This window comes from Otolemur garnettii, unplaced genomic scaffold, assembly GCF_000181295.1.
Source record: "Otolemur garnettii isolate 467f Iridium unplaced genomic scaffold, OtoGar3 scaffold00191, whole genome shotgun sequence".
Lineage (NCBI taxonomy): Eukaryota > Metazoa > Chordata > Mammalia > Primates > Galagidae > Otolemur > Otolemur garnettii.
The window spans coordinates 1,805,872-1,830,597 of NW_003852586.1; the positions used below are offsets into that span (position 1 = coordinate 1,805,872).

General features: G+C 37.2%; 1 protein-coding gene across 1 annotated transcript; it reads right to left on the bottom strand.

Annotated features, from left to right (window-relative positions):
* Positions 1–7,247: 7,247 nt before the first annotated feature.
* CSN1S1 (casein alpha s1) lies at positions 7,248–22,186 on the bottom strand. The gene is made up of 20 exons (XM_023507594.1): positions 22,132–22,186; positions 20,546–20,608; positions 19,360–19,392; positions 18,868–18,888; positions 18,275–18,316; positions 17,797–17,820; positions 17,507–17,530; positions 17,371–17,412; positions 16,834–16,857; positions 15,954–15,977; positions 14,836–14,865; positions 14,021–14,047; positions 13,025–13,066; positions 12,682–12,723; positions 11,186–11,224; positions 10,299–10,325; positions 9,745–9,768; positions 8,808–8,965; positions 8,137–8,180; positions 7,248–7,484 (listed from the first exon to the last, which is right to left on the bottom strand). Coding segments are annotated over exons 2-19 (675 nt in total). The 5' UTR covers positions 20,597–20,608; positions 22,132–22,186; the 3' UTR covers positions 7,248–7,484; positions 8,137–8,179.
* Positions 22,187–24,726: the final 2,540 nt, after the last annotated feature.

Sequence of the window (24,726 nt, forward strand, 5' to 3'; positions counted from 1 at the left end):
CAGAGCTAATATAATTTTGACAAGAGTGAAAAAGCAGTTCTCCAGAGTAGAGACAGACTTTCCAACAAAAAGGGCTGGAGTGATGGGATAACCACAGGCAAAAGAAGGAATCTCAGTCTGACTCTCACATCCTATATATTAATGTTAAATGGCTCAATATAACATTATAAAACTTTCAGAAAAAATTAGGAGAAAATCTTTGTGACTTAGGTGTGAGCAGAATCCTTTCACACTAAAAGACTGGTTCATAAAAATGATAAATTAGACTCATCAAAATAAAAACATTTGTTTTGCAAAACACTGATGAAAAGACAAGTTGTAGACTCTGAGAACATATTTATAAAACACAGATCTGACAGAAGACTGGCGTCTAGATTTTTAAAAACTGTAAAATGTCTAAAAAACAAGCAATCTATTAGAAAATGAGAAATAAGTGATGATCATACATTTCACCAAAAGTAAAACACACAAGGCAAATAAACACATAAAAAGATGCTCCACAGTATTCATTGGAGAATTCATCTTAGAATTACAAAGGGATGTCACTTCAAACTTATAATGGTAAAATCAGAAATAGAGTGACTTCAAATGCTGGAGATAACACAGAGAAGCTGATCCACTTACACACAGCTGGTAACAATATAAAGTGATATAGCCACTTTGGAAAACAGTTTGGCAGTTTCTTCTAAAACTAAGCAACTGTCTTTACTGCACAATTAAATAATTATACAACTGGACATCCATCCCATGGGAACTGAAAACTTTTCTGCAGAAATCTGCACACACTATTCTCAGAAACTTTATTCACACTAACTGAAAAGTACTCAAATGATCTTCAAAGAGTAGTTACACAAACTATGGAATGTCACCCCATAAAGTGCTACTCAACAGTAAAAGGGAATAAACCACTCATATCAACAACTTGGGTGAACCACAAGAAAATTATGCTGAGTAATCCAAGCTAGCCTCATAGCATACTCTCTCTAAAATCCCAGCCACCTCTATGTACATTTCTCCACAACTTCCTATGACTCTATAATTATTTTAAAATAAAAAGTTTTTTAAAAGGGACCATAATTTCTTATTGAGTTTCATTACTAATATTTTTAGTACAATTGGAATCTTATTATTGTGTATCTGAAATTGAAAAAGAATCATGGGGCAATTTCCATTATTAAAAAAGAAAGTAGTAAATCATAGGAAATAAAATCGCTGAAATAATTCAGTCATTTTCTCAAAACCTATTTTGGCGGGGCAGCCCTTTTAGACAGGATTATTATAATCAACCATTATGGAGAGTAAAATTACAAAGTAGGGATTAAATACTTTAATACATCTTTTTAAAGACACTGGAAACCTAGCAAGGCAAAAAGTGCTTGCAAGATCAAGATCTCGGTGGGGAGGGAAACTTTTAAAGATGAGTTCAGCATTGCTGCCTTTGTTAAACTCCAGACATTTCTCGATTACGAGAGCAGAAACTGAAGGACTGAGAGTCCGACTCATAGGGCCAGGCTGATAAAAATGGGAGTTGAATCCCGCCACGGGTGAGAGGCACTGGCAAATTTCTGGATTTTTGTTGAGTCCCTGAAGAAACATATTTCAGGGGTAAACTTGAAATGAAAATACATCAGCCTCACTGAAACCTAGCTTTGGACAATGTCAATCTCTTGTTGAGTTAAACTGAACAGATTAAAACAACAATTTGATATCATGTGGAGAAACTGAGTGTTGATGCCTTCCTGACAGGGTACCCAAAATTATAACAATGTGAGTAACAGATTTAAATGTGACGGGTAAAACAGCAGAACTTCCAGGAGATGAATTGGAACATACCTTTTTTATTTTGACTTAAGAAACTAGTTATTGCAAATAACAAAGAACATCAACCATACACAAATTATTAATAATTTTACATCATTATGGAATTTCTGTTCATCATGGGAAACCAGGAGGATGAAAAGGCAAGCCACACACAAGGGGTAGGTGTTTGCAATATCTGTACTTGCCTAAATGCAGGTAAAATGCACCAAGAATTCCAAACCAGTCAGAGAAACCACCAGCACAGCAGTGTGTAGGTCCATACAAGAACAAGAGCTAATTGTGCAAACATGTTCTAGCACGTGACCAGCCTTATGTTCTGGTAAAGTAGGTTAGACTACTTACGTCTACTTAGTGGACTTGAATAGACACTTTACACCCCTCCCAAAGGATATATTAACAGTTAGCAAACATATGAAAGAAAATGCTCAATACCACGAGCCTCAGAAAAATGCAAATCAGACCTGTAGCTGCAGGAAAGAACCAGGCTGGACACAGGTTGAAGTGCTAGCTTTCAGGGGGTGGGCTAACCAGAGGTTCTGGAGAGCCCCGAGCTCCCTCTGCAGTGGCTATTTAGTAAGGTTATACACAACAGGTGTGGAGAGTTAAGGTTATGACACCCTAGGGCGGCACGAAGGATGAACACGTGCTCTTTCCTCACACGTTCTTTCCCTACAACCCCATGAAGAAGCCCCAAGCATCAGTGTTTAACACCTGCATACCAAGGAGTGACCGATCTTATCTCATTCTGGAGCACTGAGTTACTTGGGGGATTGCCCCTAAGTCACAAAACATCTCTAGGCTCACCAGGAGACTGTCCTGTTCTCGACATTTCCTTTTAACGTGATAAGAATCAGTAACTGTCCTTGCAAGCATGGTGTCCATTCCTCTACAAGACCTCCTGAAAATATCAGAATGCAACCAGCAGAAGGGCTGAAGTGGAAAGAGTTGCTGACACCAAGTGTTCCCAAAACAAAACAAAACAAAACAAATGCTGGGCAGCTGCTGACTTGGCTGTAACCCGGGCCAGTACCTTGGACAGCTCTGTCCCTCTTTGCTTGTCAACTACATGAACCTGGTGGTTCTACTCTGAGGTATACAGTGTTAAATAAAAAATTATTGAGCGATACTTATTAAAGCACAATAAGGAAGTTTATTCAGAAATGTCATGATAGTTAGAGGGACCCCAGCAGTGGGATTTTACAGGGGGAGAAAGAGATTGGGCTTAACTCCAAATACAGCACAGGCAGGTGGGAATTTATAGCCAAGGAGTAAGGAGGGGGTTATTGCATAAAAAATTACTGAAATAAAACATCAAGGGGTTCAGGGGATTCTGGTTAACTGACTTAACAAAATTCTTACTGAGCGCAGATCAGGGTGCAGGGCTGGGGCGTGTCAGGGCATGGGAAACATGATCAGATGTCAAGGAGGATACGATAATCAAGGGTGGGTAGGGGGGCTCCTGCTGAACTTACTCCGCAGAGTTCTTTCCTAAAACCGGATTTGGCAAGGAAGAACACAGGAGGGCATAGGAGAAGTGTCAGGAAGCTGACTGATGTTTGATCCAGCAAAGACTCTTTGTCAACAGCCCAGAGAAGTGGACTCAGCTGTGCAGCCAAACCAGGCGGCCAGGGCTCCTACAGCAGTACTCTTAACACCCAGAACTGAAAGCAACAAAAATGGGAATCAACAGTACTCTGGATAAATAAATTGTAGTGTGCAATGGAGTGGATTTTTATAGTTCAATCAACAAGAATGAACAGCTTCTGCTTCAAAAACCACGGAGATAAATTGTATGTAAATACTTTTGAATGACAGTAAAAGACCCAAAATACAGCAGAATGCTCAGACATCATACACGCTAGAATCTATTGGAATGTGTGCAATTCACTTTCTGGTGACATAAATTAGACTACTGGGCATCTGAGAGAAGACAGAACTTAACAGGGATGTGTGGGTTTTCTCAGGCGCTGGCGATAATCTCCTCCTGAACTTGGGAGGTGGATACTTTGTGATAATTAATTTGTGATGTGCAGTTTTCTGTAGGAATGTCTGTTACTTCTTTAAAAATTCAAATGCGCACCACACATAAAGCCTTCCTGAGCTGCTTCTGCGGGCCTTGCCCACTTGTTCCTACGGGTGAGGCTTCTCCAATCCAGATTCACCTCCTCACCGCTGAGGGCCCAGAATGAAATCCCACAGTGGGGGCGCCAGAGCCGCGAGGGCTGGACACAGCTGCAGGGACCAGCACCACGTTAGCCCCCGGGGTGGTCTGAGCAGTGGGCAGCAGAGCATGGGACAGGCTGGGCGGTGAAAGCACCCCTCTCTCACCTCTCCGGGCTATGCAGAGGCGCAGAGTAACGCACAGTAACCACCTTGCGTTTCCAATTGTGAAAGGGCTGGGAGCTGACACCGCTCCTCGACAGGGCGGCTTAGTTTCCGCCACAGTGGGAGAATCATACAGGCAACAGGCACTGGGATCTCAGGAGCAAACTTTGTTGCAGCCCACTGCATAGTCACACATAACATGTTTTATCTATAATTCTTTTTTTTTTTTTAACATAGCCTTCATGTCATTTTCTTAGTTATTGTTTTAAAACGTTCACATTGTACTCTTAGAAAGATTCACTTGTACCCTTGTAAGATAAACCTCAGAAGTGATCCCCCCAATCCCCCTCCCTCCACTCATTCCCCCCTACAATTCTTAAATGGAGGACACACACAACAATCTGTCCCGGGACCCTCGAAAGGGCATGTGGGGTTTCCTGCAGCCAGTTAGGCAGGCAGGAGTGTCCCAGCTGCACCAGCCACTGGACGCTGAAGGTTGCCCCGCTGCCTTCTTCCAAATCAAGATCTCACTGAAATAAGAAGCAAACCATAACGATCCTTACAGAATGGTATGTTCCGCCTGAAACAATCCCCAGACATGTTGTTACAGAATATGATTTATCTTTAGTTGTTAAATACCGTAGCATTGGCCAAGGGTCAGGAGGTCTGGGGATGCCTACAGTCCAGCCAGATCCACAGGGACCAACCCACATTCAGCCCACAACAATTAAAGTGACACTTGAATTCGCAAACCTGGCAGGCCTGAAAGTGAGATCCCAGCTATTAAATATATAGTATATTGAAATATATGGAAAATTAGAGAATCCCAAAGTGATAGGTAAACTCCTAAACTTAAATAATAACTAACATTTTTAGAGAGATGGTGGTAGTATAATTATTGTAAGAGAATGCTTAGATCAGAAATGATCTTTGTTTGAGTCAAATCATCATATTGTCAGGAAAAACGTAAGGGCAGTAAACTTCAGGGTGATTTTTCATTTTCTTTTATTTTGTTCTTCTTCTTTTTTTTTTTTTTTTTTGTGAAACAGTTTCACTCTCACTTGGGCTAGGGTGCAGTGTCAAAATGATAACTTATGGCAACCTCAGACTTCTGGGCTCAAGCTGTCCTCCTGCCTCAGCCTCCTGAGTAGCTGAGACTACAGGTATACCACCACACTCAGTTGATTTTTTATTTTTATTTTTGTAGTGTCAGGGTCTCACAATGTGGTCAAGTTTGTCTTGAAGTCCCAGCCTTAAGGGATCTTCCTGCCTCGGCATCCCAAGGTGTTAGGATTGCAGGTGGGAGATACTGCATCCCGCCCCACCGTGATTTTTGATGCAGACATATAAAAGTGTGTCTGACTGGTGAACACAGTTCTGGTTCCAGCTACCATCAGACAGAGCGACGACCCTTGCCACCCTGATTCTCAAAGAAGAGTCAGTTTATGAATCATGCCTGCATGAAGGGAAATAAGATTCTGTAGGATGTATGCTACTATAACAGTATGTTCCTAGCCCTACCCTTCCCCTCCACCTGTAGGTTTGGGGGCGTTTACCTGGAGGAAGGGAATGGTGTGAGCTTCTTATAGACTCTTGGAGCCACACTCCGTCTTCCACTGGCTACTAGGGATGGGGGATATTCTGATGACCTGGTGATGAGATTTCTTTGGGTCAAGTAGTAGAGGAAATTGCCAGCAGAGTTTGCCTCCTTTTGAGCCCAGTGAGAGTCTAAATTGTTCATGGCAAGCTCCCAGTATAAGTGGAGATACTTCCCGCTGTGTATAGTAAGGAAATTGAAAGAGACCAACTAGAAATCATAAGAAATAGTAAATTAAAGCAATACTGTGTCTCTGGAGAAATTGCAGCACAGTTTAACGGCTAAAGATACAAATGCGACTTGTATCACAGTATTACTGCATTTCCTTATTTGGCCTTTGCACTTACTTCTTAGAGAATAACAATGGATTTTTGCAAATTTAGTGAGGTGGCGATACCTGTCACAGGTGGTATGTTCAACAGTTTGTCAGGTAAATTCTTAGTATTTACTTTACAGATGATAACTTCGTGAATGCATTTTTCTTTATTCTGATTTAAAAACTAAATACAGCAAAAGAAAATAAAGTAGTACCAGGAACAATATGTAGGATTCACAGACACCTGTGGGAGTGACGTTATGACAGAAGCCTAGAGAGACAGAGTCCTCCCCCGACTCCTGGCAGCCCATAGTCTGTGCATGTGATTGTAGCACTTTCTCTAGATGGAAAAATGAGTAGTTTCCCTTTGCACTTCCTGACACTGAGAGAAGGCAGGAGACTCCACTGCTGAATGATTCTCTTATTGTTTTTTAAGGCAAAAACTATGTTTTTGTATTTACACACATGTATCAGTAGAGCTCTGGGCACCTGATGTCTATCTGACAGGTGAATCTCAGCTGAGGCTTTGAAAATGTCAGAGTGAGTTAAGTATTGTCATTTTGTGAAATTATCCTGATTGGGTTTTGGAAACAATGAACAATTCATGTGTCTGTGGCATGCCCTGCTCTAACTGTCACTGTTATTGTCTGATTCTCTGGCTGCTCACTCAATTACAGCCAAGGGGACTGCGCTGCCGGGAGCCCCAGTGGCTCTGACTCAGTTGCACAGCCAGGCTGATGAGATTTCCATGTGCCCACAGCGGGACTGCTCCTTTCTGCAGCTTCGACTGTGTCCTCACGGGAAATAGTCTATAAACAACTGACCTCAAAGTAAAGATGCTGAACCCAGTTACACACACCATTCATGATCTGCCTATACCAGCCAGAAGTGAACAATCTTAGAAATCTTCATTAAGATGTGATCGAAAGTGTCACATGAAATTTAGTGAAAACATAATGTTACACACAAAAAAACTTTTAACAGGATTATGTAAATATTGCTGAATAAAATAATGACAGAAACCATGAATTATGCCTTAAAATGTAATTTATTGGAAAGAAGAAAGAAAAAATCTCAATCACTGCACACAATTATTTGAAATGGTGGCACTTACAGAAGAAGCAATTTGAAGTCTTTTTAAACAAAATCTCCACTACAGAAACTTAGTAAAGACATCAACAGCCTCTGTTAAGAGCCCTCCATGCTGGCATAACATAACTGGGACTTAGAACAAGAAACTCTCCAGAAAGATTTAGTTAAAGAAAAAGATGATGCACCATCTAAAATACAGCAGATAACCCAAGAAGAAAGGCTGTACTGAAAACAGGGTTTTCCTCTTTTAAGAAACAGCCAAACCCTTCGGACAGGATGGTTTTCCATGAGAAGCAGGAAGTAGAATTCAGAGAATGGAATTTTCAGTCACATCTGTAAATAGAAAGAGAAATATGTGGTTAGTTATATTAAGGACTATCGAGGCAAGGAGATGCTTTCATTATACAATATATTTTACAAGGCATTATTTTCAGATTAGACCAGCTCACAATGTTTGTGTTTTCCTATTACTGACACACATTTCTAGTGCTATTTATTTTTAAGATTTAAGACAATTTCATACTAAATAATATTTACTTTGTAGTGTCACAGAAGAAGATGAAGCAGTTAGAAGAAAATGCTTCCACAAAGGGCAGAGTTTCATCATTTCCCTTAGATTTATCTATTGAAAGGAAGTTTCCACCCCTGAAAGGGAAACACACACCCACACGTAAGTGGAAGCTCCGACATTGTGGGTGAAAGTAACTGAAACAAATCTGTAGACCTTTCAGCTGGTGTGGACAGTCAAATACCAGTTTCACTCTGGGACTTGCCAAGGATTCTACCGCATGACCACAGAGAACGTCTCTCACTGCCGGGTTAGCAGAGGCTCCCAGCCACATCTTCCCGGGCAATTAGTGACATCTACATCATACTTGTATATGAGTTTCCAATATTATCATTTTTAAGTTGCTGTTTAAATGTATTATGATCGTGGAAAAGGTTTTCACATGGACATATGATCCATAGTAATTCCCAAACTTACCAGAGGCCATAATTGTGGAGTTCTTGAGAATTGACTTAATTCTTCTGAAAGGACAAAAAATTGTTAAAATCATGTGATGAAGGCATTCAGCAAAAACTACCCCCCTCAGTAGGTGCATTTCATAATGCCTGTGAAAAAAGGCATTTCACAAAAAAAGACTGCTGTTTACTTAATATCTATGTTCCCAACACTCTTCCTACTAGAGATTACTGCATTTTATTACATTTAATGTTATAAGGTAAAACACCATTATATTGTTTCAAATAAGCAAAAATGTCAGAGTTTGAATTTAAGACTACTGAATATCAAAATCTGTGCTCTATTTATCATAAGCATAACCAAAAAAAAGGCATTTAACGATTAGTAAAAGTGCAAGGAGGATAATGCTGAATCATCTATTGGATGTCCTTATATTTTTAATTTGGAGAGAGGTCTTTTTCCACATCTTCATGAGAATGAATTCCACTTACAGAATAGATAGTGGATTGGTACTATTCACAGATGACAGAAAGCATTGCCCCTTACAGAAACGTGCCATCCATTATGGAAGTTTTAGTATCACATGGAGACACTGATGTTTATTCTACACCCGTTCCCACGGTGTGGCTCCTCAGCTGCTGTCTTATTTCCTTCGGTAGAGTGTCAATCCACGGTACTGTAAATGAACTCACCACAACTGCAGCCTGACGTCAGTTGTTTCCACGTTCTCGGAGGCGGTGGGCCTTGAGAAGTCTTGGAATGGCAGGAGGGGAAGATTTGCCATGTACTGTGGGGGGTAATACCATGCGGGATAAGGGTAGGCATTCAGCGGGTTGATTTGTGGGATAAGCTAGAGGGGGGACAAGTGGAAACCAAGTATATGGGTATTTTGTCTTCAATCTCTGGAAAATCAGACATCTGATTGATTCCCAGACACTTATTAGCATCCCCAAAGATAACTACTTGGTGACAGAAAGAGGAAATCAAAGTCTTTTGTAAGGCAAAGTATGTGAAGAAACTTTTAAAAGGCTCTCTCTCCCAATACTGGAGGAGGTATCAGTTGTTTAAGGCCACAACTCAATACCAAACTGCCAGAACCTGCATTACTCGCAAGGACAAGTTACCACAGCCCAGAGGAAGGCAGGACATGAACTTCATTAGTCTCAATTCATTAACTCATTTTTGCCATTGAGGTCTATAATTTTCCTAAAAGGTGCTGAGGTCAAGGGAAAGGTCCCATGTCCAGGGTCAGCTCAGGTGACGTTCAGAAACCCCAAGCATGGAGAGAAAATAATTCTCTACTTCTCTTTTCAGAACTCTTTCCAAAGAACAGAGTTTTGAGGCCAAAACATTATTTTCCTTTGTGACACTTTGGAACAGTTGCTTCTGTTGGTCTATCATGACATTTTACTCAATTGTTTCTATATAGTAATAAGGAATAATTGCACAGAATTCTCTACATATTTTGTTGGAAACTATTGTTCCTTGCTGGAATTACAAAAAAATGAAATCACTTCACGTATTGCTGTGAACACTGGACTCCATGAAGATTAGAACAAACATGATATCTGGAATTTTCTGTCTATTAAAGCATTTAGACTTTAAAAAAATGTAATAAAGTCAACTCACCTCAACGTAGACTGGGACCTGCTCCTTCAAAGCAAGAGAGAAGAGAAAGAGTTGCCATGATGTGAATGTGTTCTCAAAATCATGTGTTGAAAACTTAATCCCTAATAAAACTTAATCCCTAATGTAACAATGTTGAGAATGGAGACATTAAGAGCTGATTGGGCTGTGAGGGCTCCGCTCTCAACAATGGGTCAATGGTGTCACCACGCAATGACTTCATTATCACAAAGCAGGTGTGTTACAAAAGTGAGTGTGGCCTCTTCTGCTGTCTCACATCTGCTCACATCCTGCCTCTTTGATGCAGCCTGAAGGCCCTAGTAAGGTGCTGGCCCTCAACCCAGATCCTGTAGCACAATGTTGGAACCAGCACTAGACAACCCAACCCTAGTCAGCAGCTGAGACATGCTGCTGTGGCCGAGGTGATGATGCAGCTGGGGGTGCGGTGACATCACAGGCTGTGTTTGGTGCATTTTTGGAAAACACACATACACATGCACACACACAGCACACCCACACTCTTGCACACCTGCAAACACACACAGACCCCAGCTTACCTGATTCACCACTCTTAGGGGCTCTCTCTGAAAAGAAAAAGAGAAACAAAATTACCTCTTAAAACTGAATAAAATTTTGAAGACAGAAGAAACAATCTAAGTGAAATACTTTTCACTTGGGAATGGACATTAAATCTGCCAGTTGCGTTTTTGATTTCCAAGGGACAATTTTTCTTCTAGAGCATATGAAGCATTCTCACCCATCCTTGTAAGATTCATGAAAAGGTAACTAGTGATTAATGTTACAGCAAAGTACAGTTCATAGTAATTGACCATTGCCTTGAAAATGAAATTAGAAGGTTCAGGGATGCTGTGGAATCAATGACACCCAGGTGAGGGAAAGAGCCAGAATCTGCTTGTGTTACTGAGAAACACATTTCACAAGAGAGAAAAGAAGGCTGGCGAGTATTTTGACAGAGATGGTCAGTCTTTCCAGATGATTTCTTCAAAATAAATGTGTCTCAACCATCACATCTCCAATATATTTGCTGAAGAGAGCATAATTATGGCCAAATTTGACATTCTTAAACATAAATTGAATTTGAGAATCAGACAAATTTATTAACATAAGGATATAACATTAAGGAATATGTTAAAAAATTATTGTAACCATGGAGAGTAACAGCTCATAGGGCTTGTGATTATAAATGTGGAGCTCATGTCAGATAAGGCAGCACGAAACACTTTATACTTCAAAAGCCAGAGATAAGAGCTTCTCATCTTCCAGATTAATTAAATAAATTATTTCAGAAACTTGGGAATGAGAAATAGTTGCTCGAGAAGAGAGAAGCCACATTCAGTGTGAGAGGCTGTTCAAAGCAAATCTAAACAGCATCCATCTTTCTGTAATAACACTATATTTTATACCACCAAGGAAATATTACCACCTGGATGGGGTTGTATTCATTCATTCTGCGAAGCTGCTCCTGCATGAGAGGAAATTAACTGAAATTACTTGGACATCTGCTACAGTACATCCATTTCACACTGTCCCCAGGGCGTCACCACCCATGACATTTAGAGTGAACTGTGATCTATGCAGAATTGCCACAAAATATCAAAACACTTATATTTTCTAACTTTAGAAAAATACACTGCTAAAGGCCAAGACCACTAAGGTTTAGAAAAATGAAAAAGTTTGTAAGGTTCTTTGAGAGAAAATAATCTACTAGTTTTCTAGGACTACACATGTTCTGTTCATGGCTCTTTACTAATTATTTAAATTTCCTCTTTGGTAGATTTTAAATAACATATTACCAGTTCTGTGTGGTAGAACATGTTCTCTTTTAGAATATATTTCTGTTATAAACGAATACTCATTACCAAAGCATAACACATGAAAGAGACCTGAAAATATTTTAGATTTAATAAATCATCTTAACTGTGCACGGATAGCTTTGTACAGGGGAGAAAACATTTTGATTCAGCATTTTGATTTAATTCCCTCATGAATAAGATTCACTAGGCACTGTCATTCATTCACAAGCAATGCCGAGTGCCAGAGACACCTCTGTGGAACACAGGGCAGTCTGAGCAAGCCCTGGGGTTCTCACAGTCGGGACAGACCCGCCCTGTCACACCTAAGGTGCTGAAATCTATTTCTTAGCAGCAGGTAATTTCTTGGACTGGTAATGAGGAATGATTAGACCAGCTAATGGGAAGCTGTTGTGCTTAGTTTGTTAGGGCGTTAGACACAGCAGCCTGGCAACTGGAACATCTGGGGTCCACATCACATGTGTCACCCACTGTCCTTGCCCATTGCTGATGGCAGAAGAAGATGTTAAAAAGGCAACTTTGCTAAATTAGGGTAAGGCCTTTTCTAAAGTACTAATGCAGTCACATGTATTTACAATGACTTAAAGAAAGGCTTTTAAAAACATTTATGATGCTCAGATGTGGTGGTGAGCAGCTTGTGTGAGTTTGGCAGCAGCTGAGCTTCTTTCCTGGAGTCCAGGCTGTTCCCTAAGTGGGAAGAAGCTCATTTCATGTCTGTGCTTCCAAAGGTGACCCTGTTCATGATGTCTTCAACTAGCACTGAATTTGGGAAGATAAACATATGATAAATGTTTGAATACAATGTGTCATCGAGGAAGCTATAGAGGATTTGAGATAGGATGTCGTCAGGGTAAACTCCTGCCTAGTTAGTAATTATGGATAAGATATACAAATTTAGTCTAGTCATAAATAAAAAGAATGAGCTTTGCCAGGAAAGACCTGGGCAATCATATAAATAACTCATCAATTGTTATTACTGGTCAAAGGTAGTATAAATAAATTCTTAAGAAAAACAAAAACATATTTAGAAGTGGACATAATTTAAAATTTAATTTACTTAAACTATAATATGGACTATGATTTTGTACTATAATAAATAAAATTTTACCTGCAGGACTTGGTTGTACTTGTTCATCCTTTGAACCTGTTCCTATTTACAAGGAAAGATACTCTTAACTGCTTGACTGCCGTTCCATCCAGCCCCACCATTTTCAGATACTGAGGCAAGAATATTACAATACCCTCCTGGGAATGGAGAATGAGAAACTACCAAGGCTGCCTTAGTGCTGCTCCCACCACAAATAATTTCAACCTATTCCATTTTAAGAACACTAGGAACACTACTTCTTAAGGCAATTTTAGCTTATAATAAATTGCAGTGCAATCTGATATAAATTAATATCTAACTATATGGTGGAATATTATTTTGTACTGTAATAATAAAATCATACCTGCTGGACTTGGTTGTACTTGCTCATTCTCTTAACCTGTTCCTATTTAAAAGGAAAGATATTCTTGATTGCTTGACTGCCGTTCCAGCCCCACCATTTTCAGATACTGAGGGAAGAATATGACAATATCCCCTCCTGGGAATGGAGAATGAGAAACTACCAAGCCTGGTTTATGCTGTTCCCATCACAAATAATTTCAACCTATTCCATTTTAAGGACAGTAGAAACATTACTTCTTAAGGTAATTTTAACTGATAATATTTTGCAATGCAATGTGATATAAATTAGTATCTGACAACTTTACTTACAGTATATCAAATTACCATGACAACTGAAAATGGCTTTTGCTTTCTGAGTGCGAAAATTTAACTCCAGCCAAGTTAAATTAGAATATTAGATGAATTGGAGAAAAGTTATGTTTCTAAAGTTAGCTAACATTTATTGACAGTTTATTACGTGCCTTGAATTGCATTAGTTGCTTTATATCATTTACAATTTATTATTACTGTATCTGTTTAAGAACTGGTTATGGGATTATAGCAGATAAATGAATTATCTGACATCACATCTTTGTAAAAGATAAGCTTCAAGTCAAACACATATAGCCAAATCTCCAGGCTTCAACGTAAATACTGTGCTTTTGGAAAGGAGACTATAAAATACAATATTTAATGGAAAGCATGAATTAGATAGCTGGGATTAAAAAAATGTTAGTTTTATTTTTGGAGGGAGGGGGATAAACAACCATATAGAGTCCATTGGATCACTTACTATAGATTAGCAGATACTGAAAATGAAAAATAATCTATCCATACAACATTCTAGGTCATTCCTTGATATGTTAGACCAACCCTTAATGAAATTTTAGCAGATAATTTCACATTTTCCCTTAGAATGTGTTTCTTCATTCTAAGAAAACATATGTATGAAGGTTGTTTAAGTAAAATTTAACTTAGGCAATATTAATGTATTTTAAATTTACCAAATATATCTTACCTCAGTGATGGCATTGGGAGCAACTTCCTTTAAAGAAATAAAAACATGCACAGTTTTAATTTTATGACATTCATTTACACTTCAGGAGAGAAATTAATCAAACAGACACTATTACTAAATAACTATGGCAACTTGATTTTCAGCCACAAAATCCTGGGTAACTGAGACAACACTTATACTTTGGGGGACATGTTGTGTGCACATGGCTTTTCCTCTGCTCGCAGCTTCCACCAGGACAACACTCTGAAAGTTGGGGCCAATACAAAGTAATCACCTTTGTTGAATTAACAGAAACTTCAGCTAATTGCCTTGGTTTTATTTTTTGTAACTTGCATGAAGGCCTTTTCCCAAAATGAAAGGAGGACTCCCAGAACCTTCTTTGTCTGTTTTTTTTGCTAGATTAACAAGTTACAAAGGATGAACAGTCGTTAGAGGATTCCAAGGTCTGGTGGACCTGGAGTAAGTGGATTTCTGCACAGGATTTTACTGATTTAGGAGCATGATCCTTGTTGGAATTCTTAATGAAGATTGAGGTCTACCAAAATTATGAAGGACAAAATAATTGGGAAAAAAACTGGGTACTGCAGATGGCCAGACAGGATTTTTTTGTCCAGAGATAACTCTTTTAATTTGTCACTGACAAATACTTCTGTTCTTACTTCTTCTGGGTAATCACTTGAAAATGCAGAAAGCATCCCACAGGCAGTGCCTGGTCCAGTGAAATCTTATAGCACATGTAATCTTTACAGTAAAGCAAGTTTCCGTAAGTGTTTTTTAATTAATTGGGACATTGAATTAATATCAAGATCATTTACCTCACTTGATGAGCTGATGCTGGAATCCCTCTGCTAACAGAAAGAGAACCGGTGTTAATCACCCTCCCGGATTTCAGAGTTTAAAGGAAACCAGCCCCACACATGGTCAGCGGCCCCCTTGGGGAGCATTAGAATCAGTGGAGTGAAAAGATTCAGGGTTGCTATGAGGTCTTTTCCAGGAGTGCCAATTTTACTTGAAAAATGAGGAAAAGTCTTAATAACTTATCTGGGAACTTAAAAACTTGATTTCTTTGTATTATTGAAATGAACACAGGTATATCATCAAGGAGGATGCAAAATTGATAGAGATAATTGTAGTAAAACAAAACCTCAAAGAAAGAGCCGTGCTGAAATTGTGACCCAGAATCTTGAGTTAAGTGTTTATTCCTTACTTTGCTTGGGGCTCCTTTGGTGTAAGCAAAATGGAAACTTTAAATACAACAAATGATTTCAAGATGGAACTAAAATTACATTAGCTCTTAAAACATCTACCTGTTTAGATATTTATTTTTTATTTTAAATGCAGTATGCTATATTTACATATAGATATAAAATTGTTCCCAAGTAGATATTTTAAAAGATCAATTTTAATATACAACAGACTACTCCTCTCTGGGGAGTACCGATTAACCCCACGTAATGGGATAGTAGTTTTTCATGTTTATAGAGGCAGCAATACAGCTCCTCTGTCCCAGGCAACAGACCCCTCCTGCCCCTTCAACAGCAGGAAAGAACCATTTCAGCCCCTAGGGGGGAGGGTCTACTGGAGTTTTATTTGAAATATTCATGAACCTTTTGCTTTTTACTTTTTATTCTTTCTTTCAATAAATAAACAATATTTTTACTGGGTATTGATTAAATGGCTCAAATTCTGTGCCTCAATGTTGACTTCATCTGGCACATCTTTGTACCTTCTTGGCTGTAATGCTGCTGTAAGAGAAGTTCAATGGGAGTAGGATTGATTTGAAGTTAGGACTTTAAACATTTTAAAATTCAGTTTCTTATCTTTCTGAAACAGAGGGGATAGCCTTCTAAAAAAGAAGCATGCGGCATCCCACCTAAGCACCCCGAGGCGAGCGTGAGATAAGCTCCCAGTTCCCAGGACAGAAGGGCCTTACCTCGGTCTCTGCCGTCATGCGCTCCTAGGAGAGGTAAAGAGAATTAATTCTATATTTTATGACTAACAGCCAAGTAAAAACCTGATAGTTACCAAATAAAATGTAAACCAAAGAAAATAGAAAACGGAGGCACTATCAAAGTCACAAGGGAAACAATTATAAAAGTTTTGAGTACTTTGTACTGAGCTAAACAAAAGATTTAATTTCCTAGTGTACATTTCAGATTTTAAAAATAGTTTGCTTTTGGATTGTTCTGTATTGTGGTAAACCAGGTTATGTTTTCTTTTAACAACTTATTTTTTTCTTTCCCTTTCTTTTGTGTTTAACTGGACAGGAGACAGAAGAGTGTGCTGAAGAACAGCCAGTGGATTAAATGTCCCAAAGGAGGGCCTGGGCTCATTACTGTATAAATGCTGCAGCAAAACACTTTTGCTGGGGCAGCACCTGTGGCTCAGCTGGTAGGACGCTGGCTCCATATAGCTGGAAGTTGTGGGAAGCTGAGGCAAGAGAATCGCTTAAGTCAGGAGCTGGAGGTTGCTGTGAGCTGTGTGACTCTATGGAGGGCAATAAAGTGAGACTCTGTCTCTACAAAAAAACTCTTTTTCTCCACCTGGTATCATTCATTTTCATGAGTACAACAATAGAAGCAATGGTGGCATTATCCATAGAATTTAAGCTCAACATATTAGTATTGGCTTAGATTTCCAGCTAATTTAGGCTAGCATGATAACTTTTTTCTTTTTTTGAATGAGAGTTATCCATTATTGTTTTGATTTAAGATATTTATTTATATTTAGCAGTGCATTTGAAGGAAACATTTTATTGTTGTTTTTCTCCTTTGTTTTGAGTGCAACGGTTTTAAAACAAAGAGTCTTCTTACCTCAGTTGCTTCATTCCTAGTTTCCTGTCAAGAGAAGGTCATCAATCGATCAAGGATGAAGATATATATTTTTAACTCATAAATTGGGAGCACCTGCTTGGTCTCTTAAAATGCGATCTATTAAAAAGATTTATTAAAAATCTAAAATCTATTTCTAGTAGAAAAATACAGATCCACAGTTTGTTTTTAAATAAAATAATTAGCTGTGACTGTGCAAAGCAGTTTGGAGTCAGGTGCACTGCACGGCTTTATGACACCCCAGGTGAAGCATTCCTGCAGCTTTGGTGATAAAAGTAAGCCAATAATTGCATTTGTTTATTCATTCACATCAGTGCTTAGTCCCTTACAGTCCCTTAAAGTCAATAAATCAGTAATCCCTAGAATTCTCAGCAGAATTCATTGGTTGTTACAAATATGTGACTGAGAAGCTCAGAAAAGGGGAAATGTCATAAAAAACAGATTTTGAAAAACTAAAACATTTTTCCTACCACAAGGACAGATATATCTGTGCCACAATTTTAAGAAAAGCTTTAGTACCTGGATTTCTTCACTCTCTTTTTGTCTCAGAAGTTCTCTCTGCTAAAATCAATAAATCAATAAAGTACAGTTTGTATAGTATATTTTTAAAGGGGCAAACTTTTAAAATAGTTTGAATTTCATTGGCATTTCTTACCCTGTTCAGTTGATTGAAGTATTCCTGAGAGAGAGAGGAGAGATGCTGTATTAATGAAATGGACACAAGTGGATTGACTTCCATAGTCACTGATACTCTTGTTATATGATTTCTAATCTTCAGTGCTTCCTGCTATGTGTTCTTTGTGGCAGATATCTGTGTAAGTGTGCACTTAAAGATATTCTTAAATCTATTCCCCGTGACTGTGTCCTTGTGTGTCTTAGGTGCTATCACGAGTCTCCTGCTTCCCTTTGATACCCTTGCAGTGTGTGCCATGGAGTCCTTCTTACCTGTGTAAGTTCAACTGGTGTAGCCTGAAAAAAAAAAGTGATAAAGATTATATTAAAATTGATTCAAGGATGAGTTGTCCATTAAATTTTTAAGATAATATCCATAAATTAAAATTTGATTGTCTTCTATTTGACAATGAAGTGACAAAACTAGAGAAAAGTACAAGACATTTGGGATATATCATTTATAGTTAAGAAACATTCCATGGTAATGAGCATAGCCATTGTAAAGTTCTACGTGGGTCAGGTAAAAGAAGTCCGTGTGTTTTGGAAAGAGGCAAACACTTAGGTACAAATTAAAAGTTGAAGCAGCCATTTAATGTTTGCAAATGTTGTTTCAGTATTTGTGGGTGCCTGGGTGACCGAATGAAGGGACAGTCAATCAAGTGAAGTGAAAAAAGTTTTATGAACAAAAAATAGACGAATTTTCCCCCCAAAAGTATTTTCAGCTTTTAAGAATAAATAGGTAAACACTTACCACATCAAGCCTGAGAAAATTTCTTTGTTTCAGGATTTCCTGCTGAAATTAGATCGTGAATTATAAAAATGGTAAACACCAAAACAATGGTGTTTTGTCATTTTTTTGAGAACAAATGTTACACTTGTCAAACCAGCATATTTCTTAGGTAGAAGAGAAAATAATAGTTTCAGGGTTTTAAAAAATTTCAATGTATTTAGGGGATACAAGTTTTGTACAGGGACATATTGCACATGTGTGAGGACTAGTCTTTGAGGACTACTCTGTCCTTTGTCTATCACCAAAATGTTTAAAGAAGAAATTGAATAGGCTTTTCATCAAAAAAAATGGAGAAAATAATCCAAGGACCTGGGTACTTGCACACATATGAAGGTTAATAAAAATCAGAATGAAACATAAAAGAGGTAAAGTCTCCACCTTTTTTTTAACCCTGCAAAGTAGTCCATGGTATACATATCCCATAATTTATTAATCCATTTATGGGCCAATGACTTAATAAAAAAAATCAGAATGAAGAAGATGTTCAATGTTCATGACTGAAATGATACAGAGGAGGTGAGGGGAACTCTAAGTTCCCTGTAAAGAGAGCTTACCTCATGGTTATCTGGTTGATTCTGCAGAAAATTAAGAACAAGTTTAAAAAGTGGCATTAGTTCATTGTAGAACTAATGAAGGTACTTGTAGAAGGGTGTGGTAGTGATAAGTACCACATTGCAAGATTCAATATGCAAAATGAGACAAAATTGTAAATCATATGCTTGAATGCACATAAAAGAGATAGAAATAAAAATACACTGAAATAAATCATGTTAACATACTCTGTTTAATTAACTATTTCTCTTGAATAATAAGACTTTTATTAATATAAATGTTTATGTAAGTCCATGTAACCTCTTCTTAAGAAGTTTTGTAAGAGCAGATAACATCTGTCTGTCTATAAACTGAAGGAGTTATGCCTTAGCCAAAGTGAGACAGATTGTTTCATAGAGAAGGAAAAATAATTTTTAGGGTATGTACTCTCTTTACACTAACACTTAAACTGCATGATTAGAGCAAGTTCTTGGAATGTAGAATAGAATACTTACTTGAATGATTTCTCGGGGTCTAACAGGACTTTTCTATGAAAAATAATGCAAGAATTTTAAAACAAAACCAAAACAAAGCAAGCAATCAAAGTGACAATCATAACACACACACAATACTATGAATTTTAACATTGTTATTTAAGAAAGGTGTGTATATTAATAGCAATATTTGTCAGAGACCAAGATATTCTGGGAACAAAAAGAAAAAGAATTATAATTATTTTATTGAATCTGTGTATCACTTTTGGTAGTGTAGACATTTTAGAAATGTTGATTCTGCTGACCCATGAGCATGGTCTATATTTCCATTTGTTTACATAGTCTGTGATTTTCTTCCTCAGTAACTCATAGTTCTTTTTGTAGAGATATTTTACTTTCTTGGTTAAATATATTCCTAGGCTTTATTTTCTTTGTTGCTATTTGGAAAGATATTTGAGTCTTTGATTTGATTCTCAGATTGATTATTGTTGGTGTGTAGGAATGCTACTGATTTGTGTGCAAACAATTTTGTAACCTGAAACTTTGCTCAATTTAGTCATCAATTCCAGGAGTCTTGGAAGAATCTTTGGTGTGTTCTAGATATAAGATTATATCATGAGCAAAGAGTGATAGTGTGACCTCCTCTGTCTCCATTTGGATGCCCTGATCTCCTTCCCTTGCCTGATGCTCTGGCTAGGACTTCCAGCATGATGCTGAATAGAAGTGGTGACAGTGGGCAGCCTTGTCTTGTTCCAGTTCTAAGCAGGAACACTTAGAACTTAGTTTTTCCCCATTCAGTATGATGTTGGCTGTGGGTTTGTCACATATGGTTTTTTTATAATTTTGAGTTATGCTTCATCTGTGCCTATTTTGTTAAGAATTCTTATCATAAAAGGGTGCTGAATTTTGTATATGCTTTCTCTGCATTTATCAAGGTGATCATATGGTCTTTGTTCTTGCTTCTGCTTATGTGTTTTAAGATTAGTATTCCCAGTATCATGAGTTTGACGAGTCATAGGTCATTTCTAGCAAGACTCTGGAACCTAAATTCTCAGGTGGCACCTGTGGCTCAAAAGGGTAGGGCGCCGGCCCCATGTGCCGGAAGTGGCAGGTGCAAACCCAGCACCAGCCAAAAACTGCAAAAAAAAAATTAATAATAATAATTTAAAAGATGGTATTTAGAACCTAAATTCTCTATAATGCTTACAGGTCTGGCAAGAGCAACAGCCACAAGGCAGGTAAGTATGAGAAGCTTCATGGTTGTCAAGGTCTGTGAAAGATGAAAAAAGAAAAAAAAAAGAAATGAAAAATCATATTATAATACATTTTGTTTCATGAAAAAAATAATCCTTGATTTTTCAACAATGGGCCTCATCAATACAAACAACAGTAAATTATGGTAAAGGTAAGTTCACTTGAGAAGCAGAACTTTTATAAACTTAAAATGTTTTATTTTGCTCCTTAATGCAAGTGTTTATCATTTGCACTATGTTTCTTAGATCTTGTATTATTTTGAATACTATTTTCTTAAAACAATTTTAATTCACCAATACTCTAAAACAAGATATTTGCCCCTTCATGTGGTGATATGACTTCATGAGAGGAGGACAGAAGCCCAATATCCAAATGCAGTTAACAGAAAGAACAACACCTTTCCTCTCAGATCATCATATTTGTTAAAGTACATAATAAGCTAAAATCACTGAGAACTGTAATTAACTTTGTTGGAAATATTTTGATGATATGCTATTCTAGTAAATATATTCGAGAGCATTCTTTTTTTTTGTCATTAAAAAAAATGCCATCAGCACATTATACTGAAGCTATTAAACTCTATGGATTATATCTTGAATTATTCTAGCTATAACTCTGTGCTTTTGTATAGTAGGACGTCCATGACATCACTATATTCTAGCTATAACTCTGTGTCATCCATGACATGACTATATTCTAGCTATAACTCTGTGCTTTTGTACAGTAGGATGTCCATGACATGACTATATAAGGATGATAGAATTGGAAGGAATAATAAAATTCAGATGTATTAATCATGTTTGATTTCTAGATTTCCATCAAACTGCAAGAACCCAGAAATACTGACATTCACAGGTACTAGGAAAATGGTAGTTTTCCAGAGAAAGTAAAAAAGAAAAATCAGGTTATAATTTCCATTTGTTCACACCTTAGCCAACAAATTAATGCTGATTTAGTTTTATATACTGCTTCACGCTACAGATTACAGAATCTAGATGCATTGGTAAAGAAGGCATATTTTTAAACCCAAATTAATTTATATCTATCATCTGTGTCATTCCAGGTATCTAAATCTAATTATATTTAAAAGGTAGTCATTTATATTGAATAGTCTATCATTCATATATATATTGTAGGACTAATTTTATTATTCAAACTATATGTAACAAAAATAAGCTTGAAATAGTTTGCCAGAAATGGTTTTTGATATGGTAATTACAAAATTAAATTATTTTGCATAACAACTTTTCATAAAATTGGACAAGATAATTTAAATGACTTCACTATGATTTCCATTAAAATTATGTGCCTACTTTTTGTGAAGTTTTAAATCATCAAAAATGCATTTAGTCTTTATAAAATTATACTGTTTTCAATCTAAAGCTCAAAATTCACAAATGCAAATTTTAAGCTAATAGTATCTCAGAAGGTATTAATATTTGAAAACATACAGCAAAGTTATAAATACATCCCAATAAAAAGTAAGAGAAAGACATTAGAGAATGTAAAATCATAGTAATTTTACAACAAACACAATACCTTAGACCCAAGACTGGAAAGGAGCAAGCTGGGTTGATGACCAAGGTGATGGGCGATCTCTTTACTTCACAGCTATTTAAACCCAGTGATTAGCAAAATGCTAATTTTGTGGTTTCAGTTCACCCAATAGGTTTATGTAAATTCTAAGAAGTCCCCACAATAGGAAATTAATTTCCTGCCCAATTCTTTTCCCAGGAAATTCTGAGGAGAGTTTTCAACAGGAAGTGATTCATAATATGATAATAGGTTATATAGGAAATGAATGAGCATTATTGAAAATTAAAATTAAATTTAAAGATTTATGCTTATTATGGGAACATGATTTTATGCTGAATGGACAATTGAAAAGACAAATATGTCAATAAAGTTCACTTCATAGCTTTTGACAAATTCAATTCCTGTAAGGGAAATCCTTGGGACAAAATAAGATTTTTAAAAATTTTCAGTTTTTGTCAACATACTAGGCCATTAAAATAATTCATTATTTCACTTTTAAAATACAACTTGTATGTTATCATTTATTTTGATTATTTACTTTATGGAGTAATTTCCATTATTTGTGCTCTGATCTTTCTTTCTAAGAAGGAACTCCAATCGTCCTGTATGTTTTGGTGCTGTTTTCGCTACTCCAGGTAATTCTTTTATTTGTTTTACTTTAAGCATACTCATGATAGAATTCACTCATTGAATTATAATACCATTTAATTAAAAGTAAGATTTATTCAATAGTCATAATTTTAAAAGTTTTTTTTAAAAAATTAAGTGATTTTTCATCTTTTAAAGTAAATAAAATGAAAAAATGTATTTTTCATCTTTTAAAGTAAATAAAATGAAAAAATATAAATTCCTCTTTCCAACCCCTATTTCTGCTTCTAAAATTAACTAATATTGTACACTGTAGAAAAAAATATATGCTAAAGAAAATATCCATGCATAAGAGGGCTTTAAAAATTTGTTGTCAATTGTGAGTTTGCTTTTTATACCAGATAGGAATCATATTGTACAGAGTGGCCATGAAGTTCATGTGCAATTATGGACAGCCTGTACATTTTAAATAATAAAAAAGAATGATCATACAGTCATATAGCGGGAATATTATTCTGGATGAAAAGACATTTCAGCGTGATTTGGGGTCCTCACACTGTGCCTGGAGACGGTTCTCTGAGCGAGTGTCCCTGCTGGCTGCACACCACCCCCCACCCCCATCCTGCTTCCTGTTCACGCAGACTCCCTGAGGGCTGAGGACCAGCTCCCTCAGTGGCTACACACCACCATAGGACTTTGCTTTTGTCTTTTACTCTTAACTAAGAGTCATACTGTATGAAAATCTACTGTAATTTGTGAAAAGCTTCTGTATCCTCATGGTTTATTTTTGTGTTCACTTATTTATTCAGAAAAATGAAGAAGCTGGATAGGCTCTGGGGATATAAAAGTTGAGCGAGATAAAATGCCAGGCCTCACAGTATGGTGGGTGATTAACACACACAAACACACACACACACACACACACAAACCCAAGAAATTTTAATGTGTTACAGGTAGTCCAGAAATAGAGATATGAGCAGGGCCCCTTGGAGGGCTTATGTCACACACATACACTTGATCCTCAGAAGTATTAACATCATAGAAGAACCCCTGGATTTCTGGAAGTGTCTAACATTATAAGACAAGTCACCTCTTAACAAATTTACATAACTGCTCTAGGAATTCTCATGAACTCAAAATCCAGGGATTTTAAAAACTACGTATCAGTCTTCATTAGAATTAGGTATTAAAGAAGGCTAATTAGGTTTCCTTGGGTTTTTAAAAAAATAAAGTATTCTTATCATTGCACAATAAAATTGTTCACTATAATTTGAGAAAACTTTTTTCATGCATTCATTGTGGATTTGTGCAGTCATTGCCAAGTCTGCAAGATTTTAACCAGGGACAACATGCTTCCTCATGACCATCGCCCATTGCTTTTATCAGTTAAATTTGGTCAGTTCCAACCATTAACAAAGCTCAATTTAACGAAATATTTAGGTCATTTGTGATCAGATGGGACTTCGCCCGATGAGGAAAGAAAAATGGTATTATCTCCTGGAAGTTATTATCAATTTCCTGGTGTAACAGGGTCATTTGTGGGTTGAACATATAACTGATCATTCGGTACTGAACATCTCTGATAAGGAAAAGGTCCGTTCTTAGTAATCACAATGGAACATGGAACAACAGACATAAACAAGACTGCCAAGGTGTACCAGGGTATGAGCACTCTAGTCAAACCACACGACCACTTTTAAAAACCCAAAAGAATCCCTAAACAAATGGAGGTGGAGAGATGGCAGATAAGGGACAACTGAGTGTTGATCTTCTCTGTTTTCCAGCTTTTAGATACTGGAAATTTTTTTTTCTTGTATTCATACAAATTAGAAAATCAGTATAACAATGACAGGAACTCAATTTGCAATAGACTTAGACTTGGGGGAAAAAGCCTAGGCCAAGAATTAAATTTCACTTTGCAAAGTTATGCATATCATTGCTGCATGCTCTGTTCCACACCTGAACCTGCTCTGAGGGACTCATTTTGTATGAAGAAGTCAGTAATTCAGA